Source organism: Myodes glareolus, chromosome 7 (genome assembly GCF_982192425.1).
Source record: "Myodes glareolus chromosome 7, mMyoGla1.1, whole genome shotgun sequence".
NCBI lineage: Eukaryota > Metazoa > Chordata > Mammalia > Rodentia > Cricetidae > Myodes > Myodes glareolus.
The window spans coordinates 95,118,398-95,142,664 of record NC_142032.1 but is presented as its reverse complement, the minus strand read 5'-3'; the positions used below and the strand labels follow the sequence as shown (position 1 = coordinate 95,142,664).

Below are 24,267 nucleotides of genomic sequence, written 5' to 3'. Positions count from 1 at the left end.
ACGCAACTTCTTTGGAAACAGTTTAGCAATATTTATTAACGGTCTTTTAAACTAGTGTACCCTTTAATCAGAAAATCTTCCCTTCTAGGAGTTTTGCCTAAGAAAACAGAAGTATTAGAACACATGGGCAAAGACGCTGTTAGTGCTTCTTACAGCAGTGACCAGAACAGGAGACACTGACAACAGCTAAAGGTCAGTCCTCGGGGAATCCAGCTAAAATCCAGAATGCTGCTGTCGGGAAGAATGTACTAACATAGGAAAGCATTCTTGGTAAAGCACAAGTGAGACATTTTTTAGTAGAGAATAATTTTTTCTTGGAAAACATAATTCAAAACTTTCAATTACTCATTAATTGTACAACTCAGTGGCATCAGGTCACATCACAAAATTGTATGAACATCACCACTATGTCCTCAGAAACATCCAACACCAAGACTAACTTCCTATTTGTCACCTCTTTCCAGACTCCAGGTGACTTACGTTCTTTCTATTATTTTGCCATATCATTTGCTGGTGTTATGCTATGTGAACAGAATCGCTAAAACACAAGACCCCGTTCTTACATCTTTAAAATAAAAAATAAATAAGTAAGTACTTTAAAAAGGAAGCGGGAGATAAGAGAAGCCCCAGACCTCTTCTCGAAGGAAGTGCAAGCCCAAGAAGGCTTTAGGAAACATGAACGGACAAAGAAGAGAGGGTCATATTTGTGCCCTAACTCAAGCCTCTCACCTGAAGCGCCTGGTGTCCAAACAGAACGAGAGTGACGGCATATGGAGCCATGCTGCCTGAGAGAAAGTCTCACAAGTAAAAACCCTGCCGCCTGTGGGAAGCTCCCCTATGGCTGGGTCAGTAAAAGCCTCTGTGCCAGGTGTTCTCAACCTTTCAACAGCCAACTGTGGACTTTGCCCTTGAAATGTGACTCCGAGGTTGAAGAGATAATCTCCCTGTGTAAACTTGGCTAATAACAGAGCACACTCATGCTCAGCCTGTTTGCAGCACCTGAGCCAGCCCAGTCAGCCAAGAGGCTGTGTTCAAGGGCAGGCAGGAAGTTTTTTCTGACAGAAACGTCAGCTGTCCTTATGAAATAAAGGGCACAGGATAAGCATGTTCCAAAAATCAGACAGGCGGCAATTTAGAGACAAGCACACGACCTGAAACCTCACCTGGAAAGGGTTTGGATACCATGAGAACAGTGACTAGGACGCAGACTTTCATCGGGCTCTGTTGGTGTTACAGAGCACACAAGACAAGAACTTCTTAAAGACTAGAACATGAAACTCTAGGCTAGTCAGCACAGACACTGAGAAACACAGTTAATAAACGGGACCTCCTGAAACTGAGAAGCTTCTGAAAAGCAAAGGACACAGTAAACAAGACGAAACGGCAGCCTACAGAATGGGAAAAGAGCTTTACTAACCCCACATCAGACATAGGTCTGATCTCCAAAATATATAAAGAACTCAAGAAATTGGACATCAAAAGAATAATCCAATAAAACAAAAATGAGATACAGACCTAATCAGAGAACTCTCAACAGAGGAATCTAAATGATTGAAAGACACTTAAGGAAATGCTCAACATCCTTAGTCATCCAAGAAATGCAAAAAAAAACCACACACACACACACACACACACAAAAAAAAACCCTGAGGTTCCATCTTACACCTGTAAGAATGGCCAAGATCAAAAACACTGATGACAACTTATGCTGAAGAGGTTGTTGGGAAAAGGGAACACTCCTCCATTGCTGGTGGGAGTACAAACAAAGGGGGAGTACAGCCCCTTTGGATGTCAGTGCGGCGATTTCTCAGAAAATTAAGAAACAACCCAGCAATACCACTTTTGGGTATATATCCAAAGGATGCTCAACTGTGCCACAAGGACATGTGCTCAGCTATGTTCATAGCAGCTTTGTTTGTCATAGTCTGAACCTGGAAACAACCTAAATGCCCCTCAACCAAAGAATGAATAAAGAAAAATGTGATACATTTACACAGTGGAGTACTACACAGAAGTAAAAAAACCAATGACATCTTGAAATTTGCAAGCAAATGGATGGATCTAGAAAACATCATATTGAGCTCCTAAGGCCCAGATGAAGAGCAGAAGGAGGGAGAACATGAGCAAGGAAGTCAGGACCGCGAGGGGTGTGTTCACCCACGGAGATGATGGGACTAATCTAATGGAAGCTCACTCACCAAGGCCAGCTGGACTGGGACTGATGGAGCATGTGATCAAACTGAACTCTCTGAATGTGGCTGACAATGAGGGCTGACTGAGAAGCCAATGATAATGACACCGGGTTTTGATTCTACTGCATGTACTGGCTTTTTGGGAGCCTAGTGTGTTTGGATGCTCACCTTCCTAGACCTGGAGGGAGGGGCGAAAACCTTGGACTTCCCACAGGGCAGGGCACCCTGACTTCTCTTAGGACTGGAGAGGGAGGGGGAGGAGAAGTGGGGGGCATGAGAGGGAAATGAGAGAATGGGAGGAGGTGGAAATTTTTAATGAATAAATAAATAAAAGACAAATATCATAGTACTCATAAGTGGCTTTTAGACATAAATCAAAGAAAACCACCCTATAATTCACAATCACAGAGAACCTAGACAACAAAGAGGACCCTAAGAGAGACATACATGGATCTAATCTACATGGGAAGTAGAGAAAGACAAAATCTCCTGAGTAAATTTGGAGCATGGGGACCATGGGAGAGGGTAGAAGAGGACGGGAGAGGATGGGAGGGGAGTAAAAAAAAAAATATGTAGCTCAATTTAAAAAAAAAGAAATTCTAGAGTAGTTAAAGCCAATTACTCTCAAAGCCTCACTGTATCTCAGCCAGCAAGCCTCTTAAACAGTACTTCTCAGAGTGAGGGTGCAAAACCACCATTGCTACCATCATCATCATTACCATGTGCCACATCACCACCACCTCCATCACCATCACCACCTCCACCACCACCACCATCACCACTACCACTACCTCCACCACCAACACCTCCACCACCACTACCACCATCATACCACCACCACCTCCATCACACCACCACATACACTACTACCACCATCAGCACATACCATCAACACCAATACCATACATAAGACCATCACACTCATCCCACACCAGCACCACCAACAATTACAGTAGGCATAGCTATAAACGTGCCCAAAACACAAACTCTCAGGCCCATTTTGGCCTTACTGAACTGAAAACAAGCTCTCCGGGTAAGTTTGGTGTATGTTCAAGTCTCACCACCGATCTAAGGCTCCTAAGGGCTCTGTAAGGGGAATTCAGACTCTGCCCTTAGATCTCCCTGACTTTCTACTACTCTAAATCAGTTTTGGCAGACAGGAATATCACCTATCTGTGATAAAACACCCAGTGAGAGGGGCAAGATTTCTGTTACTCAGCTGTGTCTTCTACATGGCCTCCTAGGCTGCTTTTCCACAACTGATTCCAAAGCTGCTCTTTGCTGCTTTTGGAGCAGCGAGTCCATGGCTTTCGGTGGTCCAGCTCTTCAAGTTCCAACCTTAACCCATCTTCCTGGCCTCGTCCTGGAACTCATCTGTGTATCTCTGCTCATGGTGGACAAGTATTGAATTTTTGTTCAGTGAATTGGTGCTAAGCACAGTCAGAAAATAAAAACCACCTTCACTCAAATCACGTATCTTTCTTTCAGACAGTGATGGAGGTAGGAAGGCAGAACCCATTACTCACAAAGGAAACTCCTCTGGGTCTCAGAAATCCATGCTTACCTGAGACTCACTCTTACCCTGCTCGGTCCCCCACAAACTGTACCATTTCAGCATGCCGGCTAGGTGGACCACAGATCACACGAACTCCAAGGAGTAAGAGCTCACAAGCACCCAAACACTCCGTCACTTCTGAACCCTGCACCTCAAGCCAGGCAGGTTCAGTCCCTTCTTAAAAAGAAGTATCTGCAAATTCAATGTAGTTGATGTTTAATTTCCAAGAAGTCAAAGTTGTGACCTGATAATTCTCTTCCCTTAAACATTCCAACAAATGCAGAGACTTGAAAAGACTCATAAACTACAAAATAAACATTTATTGCAACTACTGGTTTACCAATAAATTATTTTTTCCAAGAGACAAATTCCATCTTTTTACTATAAAAGCCAAGAAGTCATAACTGAAAATAACGCGAGGAAACCACTGTATTTGTGAGTTATTGTTTTTAGAAAATTGTATTGATGTTGATTTTTGTACATTGATATATTGAATATTGTATGTGAGCATGCTTCTACCTCTATTTGTATTGACATATATACATATACTTACATTCCTACCTCTGATTAAGACATTTATGTAATGATATACATTGTTTACATTTGGAGGTCATTGTCCTCACTCATTGCACAGTTGTTCATTCTCTTAGTCTTCAAGTTATATAGATAGAAATCAATAGTCATATATGTTTATTATATTTATATTTAGGCTAATCAGGTTATTTAGGTGCATAGAGATCATACCTAGTATAGATAGTATAATCTTCAACTTCTTCGAAGAGCTGTGGAAAATGGCCTTTAATCTAACTCATAGTTCTATAGTAGTGAGACACAATCACTCCTGGTATCACCACTCTACTCCCGAACGTTGAGCACCAAAGACACTCCATCTGGAGCTTGTCTTCTTCCTGGCAGAACTGGCCTTTGGGCAAAGAAAAGGCCCATACCTCAAACACTGACAGAATTACAAAATATCCGTAAATGGATAAAAGCAGGATTGTCTTATCTTGCCAAGACAGGGTGAGAGAGTCCTAAAAGGTTTCTTGCCTTTAAAAAATGGCATGTCAGTTACATCAGGCCTTAGCCAAAGTTGGTTGACTCAACATTGCAAACGAGACTTTGGGTGATTGCCCAGGTATTCAGTTGTCTCTTCCATTTGTTGCACATTTCGGAAGTTTCCCGCTTGTACTTCCGGGCTGCTTGAGTAAAATTATTTTTCTTCTCAGATCTTTGATGAAATTGAAGATTAGATAGTTGTAGTTACCATCTACATTATTTAGACTCCCTGAAATAGAATATTTAATAAAACTTTTGTTATATATTTCTTGCTTAACATTGTTTGTTGTTTGTAACTTTATATTTATTATTTGCTTCAATTGTATATAGTTGTATTTGGTTTGGTTCTGTCTTATTTTAGAAAAAAAGGGGAGATGATAGGGGAGTTCAGCCAATCACATTCTGTTTGTGGGGCGTGTCGCCCTTAGGCTAAAGCTTGCCTATAAACCTGGCAAGTGCGCTCCGCTAGCTCTCTCTCTCGCCTGGCTCCTGCATCAGGACGGATCGATCTTTTGGATTCTGGTGTAAACTGGTGTAAGTCTTACTTCTGTTTATTAAAGCTGTATATTTTGCATTAAGATAGTCTGGGGACTTTTCATTACCGATCGCCCTGCGACATCAAACCGCACTGCAGCACTGCATAAATTAGGTAGTGTGTGCTTGTAATCCTAGCACTCCAGAAGTAGAAGAAAGAACAGTCACCCTCAACCAAACAGCAAGTCTGAGATCACCCTGTGATGTATGAGACCAAGAAAGGAGGGAGAGAGGGAGGAAGAGAAGGAGGGAATGCAGCTGGTTTGGAAAGGTGGATCAATGGTTAAGATCAATGGTTAAGTAAGTGTGTACTGCTCCGGCTGGGTGGTGATGGTGCACACCTTTAATCCCAGCATTTGGGAGGCACAGGCAGGCTAATATCCATGAGTTGGAGGCCAGCCTGGTCTACAGGGCAAGTTCCAGGACAGCCACAGCTACACCCAGGGAAACTCTGACTCAAAAAAACCAAAACCAACCAAACAAACAAACACAAAAAGAAGGGCTGGAGAGATGGCTCAGTGGTTAAGAGCACTGGCTGTTCTTCCAAAGGTCCTGAGTTCAATTTCCAGCAACCACATGGTGGCTCACAACCATCTGTAATGAGATCTGGTGCCCTCCTCTGGCATATGGGCATACATGGAGGCAGAATGTTGTATACATAATAAATATATCTTTAAAAAAACAAACAAATACAAAAAGAATATATACTGCTCTTGCAGAAGATCCCAGTTCTGTTCCCAGAACCTAAACTGACAGTTCTCAACTTCAGCTCCAGGGAATCTGATGCCCTCTTCTGGCCTCCAAGGGCACCTGCACTCAGGTGCATACACACACACACACACACACTCACACACTCACACACTCACACACTCACACACCACAATATACCCATAACTTAAAAATACAGTGGGTGAGGGGGGAAAGAAGAGAAAGGTTAAGTCAGGTTATTTGTGTTCCAGTCTTGCCACACATTCCAAACCCCTGCCCCATTTTTAATTTGATTGACAGTCTTGGTAGTTAACATCATAATCATTACAGAGAAAGTAGAAAATACTCCACTCAACTCCACAAATATTCAAAACATCCAATGACTGAAAGGAGAACATAGTCATCAAGAAAACATACAACTCTGAGCAGGGACGTCATTAAATGTTTCAGGTTCCTGAGAAGAAACACATTTTGGGTAGGTCAGTCAGAATGGGGTGTAGAGAGAGCACATGCTTTGGTTCACACAGACTTAGATCCAGAATTAAAGTGAGTTAGTGACTCTGAGTTCCTGGAGACATCAAAATATCACAAATTTACTCAGAGATTATCATGAGGGTTTACTAAAATGACAAATAAAAGTGTCTGCCATAATAATACATCACTAATAAAATAACATAAACCTAAAGTCTTTGGAAAATTGCCAACACATATTGTTTGACCCCAAGAATGTGTCCACTTTGTCTCTGCTAGCTGAGCTTGTTGATGTCCATCCTTACTCCAGACCACTTCTCCTTTCTCTTTTTCTTGATTCCTCTTCATTAGATTCACTGTTACTCTTAGCTAGCCAGCCCTGTCAAATTCCCACACCTGACTGCAAAGTGGGTGACACATCTAAATGTGCACCTCTCACACTGGGTTTTCAAGCCCCTGACAATGGCCATTCGGCTCAATCCCAACTGGTACTGGCCAACATCTTATCACTGGGTCCTACACTCCAACCATATTTCCTCAGCCCATGAAGCTATCTCAACCTCTGAGTTTTGTCTTTGTTGTTCCTTCCTTCAGGAAGGTACTTCTTCAAGTCTGCATATTTTTGGCTTCTCCTTACCTTAGAGGTCACAGCTTAAACATCATTCTCTAAGAAGCCTTTTCTAACCTCTCCAGTCCACATTAACCCCTCTCAAATCACCATCCTCTCTTCTTCATATCATGTACTAATCAATTTATTTGTTTACCGAATCCTCTCTACAATAAGCTCCATGAAAAAGACTTTTACTATCTATGTCATCTCTATACCCCAACATACAGTACAGGAGCCAGAACAAAATGGATACTCAGTAATATTTGTTAAGGCTGGAGGGAAGGTTTAGTAGACAAAGCACCTGCTGTACACGAGTGAGAATCCGAATTCAAATTCCCAGATTCCATGTAAAAAAAATCAGACATAGAAGTGTGCACCTGTAATCCAAGTGCTCCTTACATCAAGACAGGAGGAGGAGTCAGGCGAATCCTCCCACAGAAGCTGCTAAGGCAGTTAGCCTGGCATATAAAGAGGCAAATACATTCAACTCACTGATTCAACTAACACATTCTCATATTTTCTGTTTGTGCCTGTGTCTCTGTGTCTCTCTGCCTCTCTGTCTCTGTCTCTCTTACACACACACATACAAAACTACATAAAGATTAAATAAATAGCTGCTAAATGAATGAAGCATGGTGGCACACACCTATAATCCCAGCACTGGGGAGATGCAGACAGGAGAATTTCAAGTTCTGGGCCAGCCTTAACTATATTAGTAAAACCTTGTCTCAAGTAAATAGTTACTGGAAAAATAAATAAATAAATTCCATTTCTGACATGTGAGGCAAAGGTAAGCCCTGCCCTCTTTCTCTTGATTAATGACTAGCAATAGAGGATGGCCCCCAAGGAAGAGATGTAGATGAGGAAGATAAAAGGCTGAATGTCGACCCCTGAGAAACATTCACAAATAAAGTCAGCCCAGCTCCCCCACTGAAAAACATTAAATGCTGCTAGGAGCTCAGGAGGTTCCTAGTCCTGGGCATGCTCTGCCTTGAACTTCTTCCAGTGAGCCACATTGACTCATCTGACCTTAAGTTTTGCAGCTTAAAGCAAGTCTTGACAGTACTGCTTTTGAATCTCACCAAGATTTGCCCAACAGCTGTAGGTTACAAGATTGGGTGGGGGGGGGCTCTTAAAATTCCACTAAATGTGATTTAAATACAACAAAAATTCCCATTTGTTTTCTTTTTAACTTGATCCCTATCCACTTTGGGTGCTAATTTAGAATTAATTAAACCCTTCTTTCCCCCACTATACTCACAGTTGGCTCTCAGAAACCATAAAGTAACAGCTGAGCAGCAACAGTCCTGGGCAGCAATGAATACTCACACTTGGAGGGAAGGATGCTAGTCCATTTAGGTCTGAAACCATAAAGTAACAAGCAGGCGGGAAGGGGGTGGGAAAAGGCAAAGAAAAGCACTTTCTCCCCAGAATTCAAAGTTTAATTCCTCTGAACAGAGCTGGCTGAGTTGATGGAGTTGAGGCTGCAAACCAAGGTCACGGCCCCTGCCAAGATCACGTCACTGTCCAGGTGCTTTCCGGTCACTCTCGCACACCCTCTTCTCTACAGCTTCCAGGGTCAGTCTCTCTGCATTCCTTTTTCTCAAGTGTCAAAATCTATATGCACATGGCTCTGACCCACTTGTCCCCAAACCCTTGAAAATGAGTTTCATGTGTGGCTCCAGCACCCCACAGGCTTCATTTCTTAATTATTCCAGCAGAACAAGGTAAGTCTTGAGTAGCCAATGGAGAAGGGAGAAAGTCTGGTGTTAAATTTGTACCACAGAAACTTTCTGCCAACAAAGAGTATGGGCCATAATTTTGCTGAGTAACAAGACTGAGGTTCTGAGAATACTATGGGCTACTGGACACTGAGCCTCACTAGCCTCTGAGAGCCTTCAGAAGTAACTGTAGAATATTTGGCCCTCCTCTGCCAAGTGTGGTTTTCGAAAGAGGAACAACCACCTTATTAAATTAAAAGCAGTCTTATTTAAGAAGAACATCTGTGAGGCACCTACTCCCAGGTACTCCCCAGTCTGCTCCCCTGCCTGAGTTCAGTAACTGGCACCACTGGAATGACCTTTCCAGGCGATATTTCAGCAGGAGATAACAACAAAGCTTTGGTAGCAGTGGGAGGAGATTTGAGGGACTTAAAACACACTGCTAAATTTGGCAGCAAAAGTTCCTGTTTCTTGCAGCTGGGAAAAGGAAATCTCTTTATAATTACACTGTAGATAATGGGCTATTCATTTTTTTTTTTTAAGACACAGATTAGAACCTCCCTATCCAGATCTCCCACTACCGAGAATGGTCAGTGCTGGGCAAGTGGCATCTATGGATGGAATCAACAAGTTTCTTGGGAAGGAAAAGTGCCAGGGTTTGTCCTGATGCCATTTACTGTCTCAGTCACAGTCACCTGCTCAGATAATGCCTGGATCTCACTGCCTCTGTCTCTACTCTCCATCAGCTCTCCCACTTCCCACCCTGCTCCTTCATACAGGGCTATGGCGTGTCCCCACCCCAGTGCCACTTGTGTGCTAGCCCTCACAGAGCATCTTCTCAGCCTGGACAGTTCTTTGGTTTGGCCAGATTCCCCCACTTTGACATACTTGTTTGTTTGGATTTGAAGGAGTGTTTTACAATATAGCCAGGCTAGCTTCAAACCCCTACCTTAGTTTCTCAAGTACTGAGATTACATGCCCCACCACCCACCAAACCCTGCTTTGGTTTATATATTTCTCTCTCTCTCTCCTTTCTCTCCTTTTTTTAAAAAATTTTTTTCCAAGACAGAGTTTCTCCACGTAACAGTTCTTGCTGTCCTGGAACTCTCTTTATAGACTAGGCTGGCCTTGAACTCACAAAGATCCACCTGTCTCTGCCTTCTAAGTGCTAGGATTAAAGGTGTGCACCACTACCACCCAACTGTATTTCTCTTTTCTTAAGACAGTCTCTATCTGGCCCTGGCTGGCCTGGAATTTGCTATGTAGATAAGGCTGGTCTCAAACTCACAGAGATCCTGCTTATGTCTCCCCAGTGATGGTACTAAAGACTTGCACCACTTCAGACTATGTATTTCTTTACCAAAAGCAAAATGCTAAAGTTCTGATCTGTTGGGACTCTTAAAACTGTCCTTGATGTAAAGAAAGGAGATATCACAAAACCTGCAGATTAGTCACAAATATTGCTTGGAGTAATAAATACAAAAAATAGCTAATATTTTGTTCATCAACAAAGTAGGACTAACTATGCTTTTCCATGTAGGCTTCATTACAATATTCTCACATAAGTCTTTTCCTGCCTCAGTTGAGACAACAGAAAGGCTGTGGACAAGCTAGACAAGGTATCACAAGGAACCATGAATGTGGCTGAATTATTCCAGGTATTTGGAATTCAGTATGATTGGAGTCCAGGTTCCAACCATCATTCTGGTTGTATGGCTCTTTCTCTAACACATGCTTTGTTTTTGGTCACCAACTGGTCACTCAAATGCTGACAGAGAGTCCTTCAGACAATACTAAAGTTTCTCCTTTTTCTTGAAGATGATGGCAGCATTTATTCAGAGCAAATCAAAAGTTGGTGCTTGAAACATCTACTGATGAAAATATCACCAGCAGCACCAAGCAAACTCACATCTTTCTTACTGACTGGCAGGCTTCCTGCTTACTTTCTGCAATTGCTGCAAGCACTTGTGTACCTTCTGAACATGAGAACAAGATTCCCATCTTCAAGTTTTAGGAACTAAGTAAAAACACTTCTTAGAATCCAGCTGATGTGGGGAGGGGATATGATATAGTTAAATACTTTGCATTGGTATGATATTGGTCTATTGATATTTAAGGCTGATTTTGTTACACTGTGTATATGTATTTCTGCTCTTGTTTAAGATATTATGTTTGTGCAGTTCATTTAAAAATGTAATGTATAGTTAAGAAATATAGATTAATATATAGTTATCTATAATAATCAAACTTTTAATTATGTTAGTTAGGTTTTTTAGATATACAGAGATATATAGAGATATATTTCAGTTACGAAGATATTCTTCAACACTTCAAAGACCTACAGAAGATGGTATTTAAAATGTTTTAGGAACCTAGACTTTTCTCAACAGTGAAACATGCCTGCTTCTGGCAGTACTAATCTACTTCAAGAGGATGATAGGCATCAAAGAGGCTCCCTATGGAGTTTGCTAGCCACTTGGGCAAGAAATTGTTCTTGCCTGGACCACTTGATGGTATGCTGTATGAATTGGACATGTAGGACCCACAGAAAAGTGACTGCTAAACTTTCCAAAAGACAGGATGGTCCTTTAGGGTTCCTGCTTCACAGAAGAAACTGCCAGACATTCTGCAGGATATAGAAGAAAGTAACTGATAAACTTTGCCATTACAAGGCAGAATAGATCTTCAAATCTCCTGCTTCATGAAAAAGTCTGTTGGGTACCATGGGCCTGTAGGCTTAAGACAGATGGCCCAACATTACAGAAGAACTTTAAGTGATTGTCCAGGCAGCAAGACATCTCTGTCAATTCTAGTTTGGAAAGTTACTTACAATGCACTTCCCGTTTACTTAGGTAATATTACATCCTTCTGGTGTCTTTAAAGAGTTAAAGACAGATAGTTATAATTTTCCTTAGCTATGATAAAGGATAAATTACATATAAAACTTTAGACTCACAAAGACAGGATAGATGATGGAGTATTTTTCTTAATTCGCCAAATGTAAATAGACTAAATATTGTAACTATAATTCTTGCTTGATAACTATTTTGTATATGTAATTTTACTATGTTAAAGTTAAAACCTTCCTTTTTATTTAGACAGGAAAGGGGAGATGATGTGGGATGTCCTTCTGTATATGTATTGCTTTTACTGGATAATGAATAAAGCTGTTTCAGCCAATGGCTTAGTAGAGTAAAATCAGGTGGGAAATCCAGAGATAAATAAAGAGAGTAGGCAGAGTCAAAGAGATGCCATGTAGCTTCCAAAGGAAAAGGATCCAAAATATTTTCAGTAAGCCACAGCCTCGTGGCAATACACAGATTACGAGAAATGGGTTAATTCAAGATGTAAGAGATAGCTAGAAATATGCCTGAGTTATTGACCAAACAGTGTTGTAATTTTAAAAAAAATCCAGTTGATGGGCATAAAAGTTATTCAAATAATTTAAAAGCACAAACTATTTTTTGGGGAAATAAAATATACATTTAATTTCATAGAATTTCAGAGAGTCTATCTGGGAAACCAACATTGGCATTTAACAAGTCAAAATGTCAATGAGAACTCTTAATTCATTCCTTCTGATTTCTAGAAGAGGAAACTGAGAGCTACCTATTAGATGGGGCCAGAACTAAAACTCAGATATGCCAACTACCAGGCCAATGCAGTCTCCTGCCATGTGTCAGTGGAAATGATCATAAGGAAAGGTCACCGACAGCAACAGCTGACATTTATTGGCAGCATACATACCATAACTATAGCACTTATAAAAATGCTTTGAGATGAATTTACCTGTGAATATAGAGATAACTTTCCAGAAGTCCAAAGAGAGTAGTAAAAAGAGTCATACTACAACCTCCATCTCTCACGTACCTCATCTCATTTCACCCCCCACACTGTACCACTCTAATCCCTCACCCCACCCTAACTCCCCTACTCCAACTTATACCACCCTCACCCCAAGCTGGCTGCAAAGCCTCCCCTACAAGTTGGGTTTGGTAGAATACATGGATTTGTATTTGGAGATGTAAAGAGGGCTGGGCTCAAACCTGTGTCAGCAAGACAAGAGGGAGGGCAGGCTAAGAGGAAACCCCAATAGGAAGCCAAGGAAGACCTGAGGGGCCCTGCCTGGGGTGGTCAGCAGAAAGGAGACAAGCAAAAAGCAATTCTGAAAAGATCATTCCTCCATAAGAAGCAGGAAGGATTGGCCAGAGCTGTTTTAAGACAGAACCACATGCTCACTGAGCAACATACACACACACACACTCAAAATGATATATGATGTGTGTGTGTGTGTGTGTGTGTGTGTGTGTGTGTATAAAATAACATATATATGAAGACCTCCTTGGCCAGACTTTCTCTTAACCCACTGCTGCTGCTGAGAACTACTCTATTCTCAGCCCCCTTGTTCAGGGCCTGTTGCTTCTAGATCTTTCTCCCACAACCCTCGGTTTATCTTTTTTTTCTCATATTCAAACAGTCCTCAAACAATCCCAAAGGCAATCCCAATTCACAGACAAACCTTCAGCTACAGCAGGCCTTGCAGAAGAAGAAACTGAAGTGATTTTGATGTGGGATTCCCCTCTGTATGCTGTGAATATGATTGGTTAATAAAGAAAGCTGGCTTGAGCCTATGGCAGGGTGGGGCAGAAGTAGGAGGGGAAAATGGAACTGAATGCTGGGAGAAAGAAGGGTGGAGTCAGGAGAAGCCATGAAGCCCTGCTGGAGCCAGACGAAACTTTAACAGCTCCTTTAAGAGAGGTTTTCCTGACTCAGTGACAGCAGAAAAAAGCTGGCTTTCTGGGCCATGCTGCCAGCACAACCTCTGGCTCTTTCAGGAGACCAAGCATTTGAATGGGGTTTGTGAGCAATGTGCTATGGCTTGCTTAGTGGCAGCATGTACCAGCTGTGTGCCTAGAAATGGGGCGCTGTACGTGGCTCTCTGAGGCAGTGAGCAGTGAGCAGCTCCACCATGCTGGGCTGGGCAGGGCAAGCAGGGAGTGTCGTATTTCCCCTAGCAATGGCACAGCTTAAGTTTTTAAGAAGCGTTTAGCATTTTAAGAAGCCCTCCTGGACAGTAAAGAATTACAGATACACAATAAGACAGATTCAGACATGAAAGACCTCTAAATGGGTTACAGTGTTGGATAAATGTATGTAGGCTTGGGAAAGAGAAGAAAAAAAAAGGAGAGCTAATGGGCCAAGCAGTGATTTAACTAATACAGTTTTTGTGTGATTATTTTGGGGCTAAGCGGCAGGGAATGATTAAGTCGTCTTCTCACTACATGGTTTCAAGAGAAGCTCGTAGAAACAGGCCCATCTTGTTTGAAGCAGCTTTGTACCTTAATTGCATGTAATCTGCCCTTTCACAGGGACAATCTGAGAGAGGCCCAAATATTCAGTTATTGTAATCATTTCAGCAGGCCCCACAACAGTGTATGCATTATATCAGAGCCAAAAAAAGAAGTAAGAGAAGGAATAATTACAGAAACTCTTCAATACGGTAGTCAAGACTCACTGAACACCTCCTCTCCCTACAAAACAAAACAACAACACATAGACGTTTTCTAGGGTCCTAGGTTAGAAAAAGACTCTGAGATTTCTCTAATCAACTCAGTGTTATATAGAATGACAACATATTCCCCTAAAAGAGACACTACTTACTCAAACAGAGGATCACTGTGCTTCCCCTCTAGCAGAAAAAGATGTCCCTTTCTCCCTTCCTCTAACAGAAGTCACATTAATGTAAGCTTTCCCACAGGCTTTGAAGAGAAATCTGCCTATTATATTACGCCAGATGGCCAATGCACCCCCCATGCCCTCTAAGCCAAGGTCCCTCTAACTCAAAGAACTCAATTTTCTGTAGCTTCTTCCCTCAGGCCCCAAGCCAACACGGAGGCACAAAAGGGAAGTCGAGCCAGGTTCTAGGAGGCTGCTGCTTAGCCTCAGAACTGTGTTACCTTAGCAAACTTTCTTGGATGCAACAGTGGAAATCTGAAGTTGCTAGGATGTATGACAGCTAAGAGCCCAGTTTCTAACAGGTACTCAGGCCCATTTCCCTCAGGAGCCAGTCCACCTGCCCAAAGTGGTTCTGAGTGTCAGATGCAGTGGAAGTCAGGGCATGTCTCTGAATTGCAGGTCACCAGTGATGCCATGATACTTGAAGTCTGCTGCCTCCCCAAAGTTGTTCTCCCAGCCCAGGGAAAGGAGCGGGCCAGCAGAACTAAAGATGCCCTTGGCTTTGTTCGTCTAAGATTTCCAAGTTTCAAGTTCCTTGGTGACTGATTATCCTTTCTGGAGATTGTGAGTCCAGAGGGAAAGTGTACAGGAAGGGGAGTAGAGGAAGGGAGAGAGAGGGAGGAGAACAGGAATGTTACTGTTTAATCCTTAAGGAACATAGAGGGATCCAATCTGTGACTCAGCTCTGGGAAGCTGAAGGACTGGGAAGAAAGGAACAGCTGCAGTTCAATCTAAGATGTGTACAACCTCCTTGGCCTGGGAGGCCACAACAATGTGTCCAATCTAAACTCTCTTTGAAACTTCACCTTGAAGCCTGAGAAGCCACCTAGGAGAACTACATTGTTTGATTCAAGAAAAAAAAAAAAGAACCTGTTCTCCCCAGATGCCATGCCAAGTCATAGCTGGCAGGTATTCCCCTATCTTACGATAGAGGCTGAGGGTATTGGTGGGGTACCCTAGTATGCCATATACCGTATAGGCACACTGAAGACAGAGGAAAACCTAGGACATCCTTGCTTGGTGTTTCCCTACCCTTCCACTTCATTCCTTGGCACAATTCCAGGACATATCAAGTTTCTGCCCCTGGAATTCCCACTTCCTTTTTTTTCTTTTTGGTTTCCCCTGAGCCATAGCCTTACAAGTTACTTAAAGAGCTGCCTGGCTCTGTAAGAGGCTTTCTGAGCAATAACACTTCCTACCAGTTATAAGCCTACCTTTCAAACCCAAAGCTGAAGAGATTGGCCCCTCTGCCCACTTAAGACAGTTTCCCCAGAGAAGCCTAGCAGGACCAGGGCCTGTCTTACAACCACTAAAATGTGTGATACCACCACTGTGTGAAGCTGTGAATGTGGACTCGAAAAGAGAAAGGTCTCTTGGGACTCCTCTCTACACTAAAACGTGGGTTGCAAAACCTACAGGAAGCTCTGTCTCTCAAGTGTCTCTGAAGGATCATTTGTGCGGCTCAAAGTCTACCATGAGCATCACCTTTCGTTTCCTTAAACATCTCAAAGAAGACTTGTGAGCTTTTTCTCATTGCAATTTACTAATGCATCTGAGTAAAAAGTGCATTATAAATGAGGGAGCCAGAAGAAAGAGGCTAAGTGACTTTCCAGAGAAGTCAGACCATTCCTCAAGCTTCATTCTCTATCATAATACATACCATAGACTTGTTTACAACTAACTGCTTTCATGGAAGCCATTCCATTTGCTTTCTCTCAACAGCACCGTGCAGTTGTAGTTGTTACCATTATTTCCATCTCACAGCTAATGATCTGAAGTTCCTGTTAGCTAAGGGCTTCCCAGCGAGCAGCAGAACCTCACAGGTACCAGCATCAGACTCGGACATCTGTTCCTCACAACTCCACCTTTAATCCCAACCCATAGGCCACACTCCTCCAAGCAAAGGATCCCTAGAGAAGGTGATGTTAACTCTGGAAGTAGCCTCTCTGAGGTCCAGGGGCCATGCAGTTCACACTGGCAGTCCCTCCGGCCCCAACACTGGTGCATACAGTGTTGCACACACAGACTCAGGTCACCAGAGTCAGGGATACAGAGCCAGTGCTTGTACTGGCAAGCTGACCCGAAGTTAATCAGAAGGCCCCCTCATTGTTTGCTAGGACACAAAAGGCACACTGTTCAGAAAGTTCAAGAAGGAAAAACCAAAGAGCCAGGAACAACAGCTGTTCCCTGGCCCCACAGAGAAACCAAAAGCTTCTACAAAGTTCCCTGAGGCCAGGAGTAAGCTGAAGTAGAAGTACATCTCTTGAGGGGTTTCCTGCAGGGAGGGTCTGCAGCACTTATCCTCCTCTTAACATTACAGATGGACTAGCTACTTCATCACCTATAAAACAACCTTTCTGGGCGGGTTTCCTTTCCTGGGCCACACAGAGCTCACCACACACCACTCCTCTCCATGTCGCTAGATCAGAACAAGATTTTTTTTTTTCTGAAATTTAGGACAAGGCATGTACAATGTGGACAGTATGTGCCCTGGGATTTGGTTAAAATATGAACCAAAGGGATTATCCAGCATAAGCATAGTCCCTCAAAGTTCCTAGCAGCTGCAGCACTAAGATAGCCCTCTGCAACATCTGGATTAGACAGATATCTGCAAGTCCCCAAACCCCAAGAAAGTCCCCTCTTCCACAACTCAAGAAAATCTGTAACGAGCATCATTAAGGGGAGGGGGCATTTCCTGTTTCTAAAGCTACTTCATAAAAAGAGTGCAAGGCTCCAGCTCAGACACTGCTGAGATAGTCTGTCTCTCTGTCCTGCTAACTGCTCCCAGGAGACTTGGAACTCGCTGCAGACTCTTCACTGAGCCACATTATTAGCTCGTCTGATTGTTGCTGTTACAGGTGAGACACAGAGGCATGGGGACAACAGGGCAGACAGCACTGGTGGAACCAACCAAGCTGCTCCCAAGTTTTCATGTCAGAGCTGCAGCAGTGCTGCGGTGATGAGAACTCGTTTTCCTGTAACAGAGCCTTTCTGTGAAAATACCCAGTGGCTTTGTGCTAAATAAAAGCAGAGCAAAGCCTGAACAGCTATGATTTAGCCAGAGTGAGATTAACTAGATTCACAAAGTCAAGAAAATTGGCTGTTTCCCTCCTCCTCCTCCCAGAGCTAATAGAATCCAACTGTTGGAACATGACATCATTTTCGACCCCCAAACCTTGAGTGAAGAGCACAGACACCGGCCTGCCACAAACAGCCCAAGACTCAGAGCAAGAGACTCAGAGTGCCCTTACCTGGTAGTCAGGGTGATTTCTTGCCCACTCCATTCTCCGCAGAGGCTGGCTCACACACACCACAGTCACTTAGGGAGCCCAGGACCCCCAGATCCACCGGCTTAAGCTCCAGTACCTGCTGTGAGCTTCCCACAAGCTCCTTCCTCTGACCTTTCAAGTCACTCCTTCCAGCCAAGTGAGCAGAGCTAGCACAGCGAGCCAGTCAGGCCAGTTGTCATGGAGACCCTGTCCTCTTAGGCTGTACACAGGCTCGCTCTCACTCAACTAGGCGCTCTCCCTCAACCCGGAACCCTGGGAGCTAGCACGCGCACGCACAAGCGTGCGCGCACTTACACATATTCCCTGAGTTCTAGATGGCCTCGAAACAGCGCTGTCTTTTGAGCGGCTCAGTTTATGCATGCATTCCACTCCCCCTACCTCCCTTCCCGTCAACCAGGAGCCCAGGACTGTTCCTGGGAACTTGCTGCAACAACCCGGAGGGGAGAAGGATGAGGACAGTGAGTGGACTTGTTTTTCTCCCCTCTAGTGTCTCAGTTTTTATAACTTGGAAGAATCCCTGCCAAGAGGGAGGGAGCTAGCTGAAGACTTGGAGGGGAAGCAAGCTCTTCCTCTGGATCCTACAGCAGTTGCTGAATGCGAAGGAGGGACCCTGCTGCATGGTGTCTCTACTTGTTTGTTCGGTTTGGGATTTTCCGGCAGCAACTGGGGCGGAAATACCTCTCACATCCCAGAAGCTGGCCTGAACAGGCCTCTCAGGTTACCTTGTTGCCTGTTCAGGTCGTGGAGATGGCTTTAACCAATACAGGATCCCATGGTACTAGTGCGAGAGCCTAAGCAGTCTCTTGTCTTCCTGCAATGGAGAAGAAACAAACTGGATCAGGACTAGGAAGAACTCTGGGCAAGTGTACAGTCACAACTAGGGCATCAGAAACAACACCAACAGCCTCCTCACTGCCCAACACAAGAGCAGCCCCCCCCCCCCAGTGTATACTCTTACTTGGACACTGCTTAACACTGTCTTAGATAATTATTTTGCTTGATCCTCTTAACTGTTTGAAACACACTGGTCAGATAGGTTAGCTACCATTTAACAGATGGGATCATTGAGGCCCAGAGAGATCCAATATCTGACCTATAGTTACATAACTAGTCAGAAAAAGAACTAAGAGTAGAGACCAATCAAGGGTGTCTCCTAATGTTATAGACTTTGCTATAAAAAGTACACTGAAACCTGATCTTGAAAACCAGGCAGTTTTCTGATAACCACAAATAATGAGCTTCCAAGGGAAAGTGGAGACTCTTTCTGAGTCCTGGTGAGGTAAATCTACCGGCCACCCTCCAGCCTGAAGACTCGATGGCAGAGAACATCTACGATCTGCAGAATATCTGCTGCAGACCAGAGAGAAACTTCCCTGCCCTACCACCACGTGCTACCACACATCTTCCCAAATCTGGCTCACTTGTTATCTCGCCAATGAAGGAGGCCTGAGAGTTAGAACTGTGTTATTACACTAAGTTAACACATTTTAAAGACTATCAAAAACAAAGGTAAAATTATTTGCTCCCATTTACTAAATCAGAAAATAACAGATCCAAAAACAGTGTCCAAGCCTTTCAACTCTCCAGCATACATTAAGCAGAAGAGTTGCCAAGAACACCTGAGCAGAAATCAAAAGACCTTGACAATGTCTGACCTCATCACCAACTGGCCACCTGCCACTGAGCCAGCTTCCTGACCTTATAGTTTCTACACATTCATCTTATCACTGGGGTGGTGGGGTGGGAGGCACCAAGACGCTATTCTCGTTAAAGCCCTCAAATCAGGCACTCAGCTAAGAACTTCACTCATAGCCTGAAATGGCTAGTACCCCTCTGCCACCAGATACTAAATATATTTTCAGATAGAATTATTTGGAATTGGTAAATGGATTGCATGTGGGAAGGTAAGGAGGCTGATGAGAACAGAGACAATGAGGCCCAAGGAGAACATTTTCCAGTGTTGTTACTCAAAATAACACTAGGGAGGTCCTGATGGAATCCTTAATGATCATCCCTTGCAGAATTCCTTGTGATTTTGGTTCACCTTCAGCATACTACAAAATTCTCAAAACCAGATTTTGGTTGGCCTGAATTTAAATCATAAATACATGCAGAAGATAATGTAGGAAACATGCCACAAAACCCAAGAAGAAAAGACAGGTCCTAAGTGGCCATGAGCCCCAGAATCCCAAATCTGCAAAAGAAAAGCATCACCAAATCTCAGCTTCTCTTTCCTCTTAGACACAACAAGCATCTCTCTGCTTTTCTTCTGAACCCAAAGAATGCACATTTGCTTTGTCTCCAAACCCAGATGAGGCAAGCTCACCCCTTTTTACAATGAGATAAAATTCATGGTATAATAGTAATACCAACCAAATTTTATTGGGACCCTACTGCATGCCAGGCATACTTTTAAACAGCACTAGTCAAGCTACTGAAGCACAAACACAGTCATAGAGGTAATCCAAACTTTAAAAGCCCTAAAAGCAGACACACAACGCAAGCCATGCTCCCCCTAGTGGCACACTGGAGTTACAGGGGTGCCTTGTCCTCAGAAGAAAGAGACAAAGTTAGGAAGGGCCTGAATGTGGGGAGACCAGAACCCTTGCTTCAGTGATGTTGCTCTATATGAATTCCTAGAACTGGACAGAAGCAAGACCAGCTAACTTCCTCTGCTGCCTCTGCAGGACTGGATCCATATAGGGCCAGCCTGACTTCTCCTGAACGAGGGGGACTTTTACAGACCCAAGTTTTCTGCCAGGCATGGTGGATCAGGCTTGTAATACCAGCTACTCAGGAGGCTGAGGCAAGAGAACTGCAATGTCAAGGCCTGCCTGGAATACAGAGCAAATCCAAGTATAGTCTAAGCAATTCACTGAAATCTTGTCTCAAAAATAAGAGCTATGTGGATGGGAGAGATGGCTCTGTGGTTAAGAGTTTGATCAGAGGAACTAGATTTGGTTCCCAGCACCCATGAGATAGCTTACAATCATCCACAACTCCAGTTCTAGGAGATCTGATACCCTCTTCTGATGGCTATGGGTACCAGGCACACACATTTTGCACAAACACACACACAGGCAAAATACCAATACACATAAAATAAATCTTTTTTAAAAAAATGAAAATAAGGACCAGTGTGATGGTTCAGCAGGTAATGGCACTTCTCAGCAAACCTACAAACTTAAGTTCAATCCCTGAGACCTATACGGTGGAAAGGGAGAACCGACTTCTGCTGTCCTTTGAACTCCGTATGCACATCATGACATGCACTTACCCATATACATACCCCCCCCACACAAATAAATAAATGTAATATTTTCAATAAAATACAAATAAAGTGTTTGGGAGAAAGCTCAACGGAACAGCACTTGCCAGACACATAAAAGGCTCTAGATTTAACCTTACCACTACAGGGGAAAAAGAAAGAACCACAAGCTTACACATACATGAACCAGAAGCCTGGGAGGCATCTCCAGTCTCTTTCTCTTCCCACTGCAATCCTTTTCAACTCCAAAATAATTCTACTTAAAAACTTCCTATCTGTCCCCCTTTTCTCCACTCCCACTGCTGCCTATCCTGCCTGTTAATTACTACAGAAACTTAACTACCCTAGCTAGCTTCAACTCTTGCCATCACCAAAAATAATGAAAACTCAAACTCAGTTTCTCATGTATTATCACTCAACAATTAACACAGAAACCTTCTTATGCAATTGGGTGGAGGTTTTCCAAACATATCAAGCAAATCATCAGTCTAACAGTAAATTTCTGACACTGTTTCCTAGGGACCACCCCAAACCCATGAAGCTCAGTCCTTGATGAGACTTGCTCTCTGTCACTTTAGATACCAATTGCTAGAATCAGATTGTTTTATCTGTGCTTCTGACCAAACATGTATAAACATAAATCAGAATTTCCAAAGCTACATCCTTGACTTTAATGAATTTGCTATTGATAGGTTAGCCATAAAACTTCAAGAAACACTTAGACCTACTAGTTTACTATAAACAGTATTACAGATGAAAGAGAAGCATAGGGCTGGGTATGGGGAGTATGCAGGGCTTCCAAGTCCTCTTGACAAATGTAAGTGTTTAGCTCCACTACAGGTCTCAAAACCCAGTCCTCTGGGGTTTTATGAAAGATTCAGAATATATAATGATACAACAGATTGTATCATTAGTCACTGGTAACAAACTTAACTTTCACCCATCTCCCTTCCTCGGGAGTAAAGCCAAAAGTTACAGTCTTCTAAACATAAGCAGTCTTTATCTTGAGGACATCCAGGAGTCCTCGGTCACCAAGCAATTATTAAAAAAAACAAAAAAACAAAAAAAACCAACATATATCCTGCTTTGGAGATTCCAAAGGATTTTAGGAGTTGTCTGCCAGGAAACAGGAGGAAGACCAAATATACATTCCACAGCATCACGCCCTCACAAATCCATTCTCCACACAGCTGTCTGAAGCCCCTTTTGACACAGGATCATGTCATTTCCTGCCTAACACACTTCATTGCTTCCCAGAGCACTCAGGATGAAATCTAGTTCTTACCAAGACCTGCAAGGACCGAGCATGATCCTTCTCTCCCCTTCTCTCAGCATACTTCCTCCTTCCCCTCTGAGCACAGGATATGTCAGTTCACTGAAAATGTCAGATGTTTTTCCATGCTGTCTAGCTTAGCCTGGGTCCCCACCCCCAGTCTTTGCTCAGATGACTCTTATCTTGCCTCAACATGACTGTCATCTCCTGACTTCCACAGTCCTCCAAGTCTAAATGCAGCTCCTTCAGCTCCTTGTGCTTCCAGAAGCACTCATTTTCCTTCAAAGCACTCATTAGGATTTGTAGTTGTGCTTTTATGCAGTTATTTGCTTAATGTGAGAGCAGGAACCTTGATTATTCTCCTACCACAGTCCCTGTACTTGACAAACGGCCCAGCACAGAACAGGCACTCAAAAACCAGCTTCAGAATCAGTGTGTAAAACCTCTTCCTATTCCATGTCACTCACTGCATTTTGTCATAGACTTACAAACTATAATTATATTTCTTTTCACTCATATGCCTTGTCTATGGTCTTAACCAAAAGTTCCTGTCAAGTCTCCCCGTGGTCTGTTTCCCAGAACTTTCCTGGTAAGGTCACTCTTCTAGGGATCACTCCAGGGTTTTATAGCTTCTCTCATTACTCCAGTGCCCACTCACAGGCTCTCCATTACCACTGTATCTCTGCCAAGCCAAGGGAGCTGCATGAGTGGTGCAGTTCTCAAGACAGCAACATTCTCTGGGCTCAGCTTTATCCAGAGACCAAACACTGTCTTCTCCCTTCCACTGTGTAGTACAGGCTACCATGCAGATAAAAATGGAATTTCTGAATATATTCAGCCAAGGACAACTATGAATGTGGTCCAGCACAAAACTGCAAACTTACTTAAAACACAAGGGGATGTTGTTGCTGCTGTTGTTGTTTTTGTAATCTGATTGCACAATCCTCAAGCATGAACTTTATGACCTAAAGTCATGTCAGGATGTCAAAAGATTGGACACTGAAAAAACACGTATATGCATATGTATGTATAAATATATATTTATCTACTATTATAATTTGAAGACATAAAACATAAATTTGAAGCAGAAAATTCTGTAACTAAAAAGAAATTCATTAAAAACTGTTGTGTGGGGGTGGGGGACTTGCAGAGATGGCTGAGCAGTTAAGAGCATATACTGGCCAGGTGGTGGTGTGCACATCTTTAATCCCAGCACTCGGAAGGCAGAGGTAGGCAGATCTTTGTGAGTTCGAAGCCAACCTGGTCTACAAGAGCTAGTTCCAGGACAGGCTCCAAAGCTACAGAGAAACCCTGTCTCGAAAAACAAACAAACAAACAAACAAAAAACATATACTGCTCTTCCAGAGGACCAAAGTTTGGTTTCCAGCATCCAAATCAAGTGACTCACAACCCTATGTTACTCAAGTTCCATGAGATCCGACACATGTGGCCTCCAAGAAAACCTGTACATACATACACATACTACTCCTATACAGGGATACACATAATTAAAAATAAAAACAAATCTTTTTAAAAAGAAAGAAAATTACTGTATGGGAAAAATAATTAAGTATTAAATAAAAGCAACAACTAATTGTATGATTGGATCTATTGTCTATTACAAGACAACACTGTGTCCAAAATATGAATTCCTATCCCGTATATTTTCATTCAACAGTTAACAGTGAAGGATCAATGTATCTCCAAGTCACACCTCCCATGCTGCCACCACCCCATATGTGGTAGGCATAACCACAGCACACCATGACACTACATATAATTGTTGCTTTAAAACTGCCCACGCCTTTCTCTCCCACTCTCTATTGCTCATGGTGTTACTTCACCTGGCTGCC

The 24,267-nt window shown here is 43.0% G+C and overlaps 1 protein-coding gene across 7 annotated transcripts in view; it reads right to left on the bottom strand.

The window, feature by feature from the left end:
• Positions 1-24,267, bottom strand: part of Dennd2b (DENN domain containing 2B) — a 190,146-nt gene that overhangs the window by 83,448 nt on the left and 82,431 nt on the right. For 3 of the 7 annotated variants that reach the window (XM_048460601.3, XM_048460604.3, XM_048460606.3), the window contains one exon: positions 18,596-18,684. The exons of 1 other annotated variant lie outside the window; for it this stretch is intronic. Coding sequence is in view for 2 of the 6 variants with exons in the window: in XM_048460600.3 (XP_048316557.3) it covers positions 730-770 (41 nt within the window). In the remaining 4 variants the exon portion in view is untranslated. Of the gene's footprint in view, positions 1-729; positions 897-17,834; positions 18,164-18,595; positions 18,685-24,267 lie in introns of those variants that run through there. 3 more of the 7 variants (XM_048460603.3, XM_048460600.3, XM_085692876.2) reach the window with 3 other exon arrangements.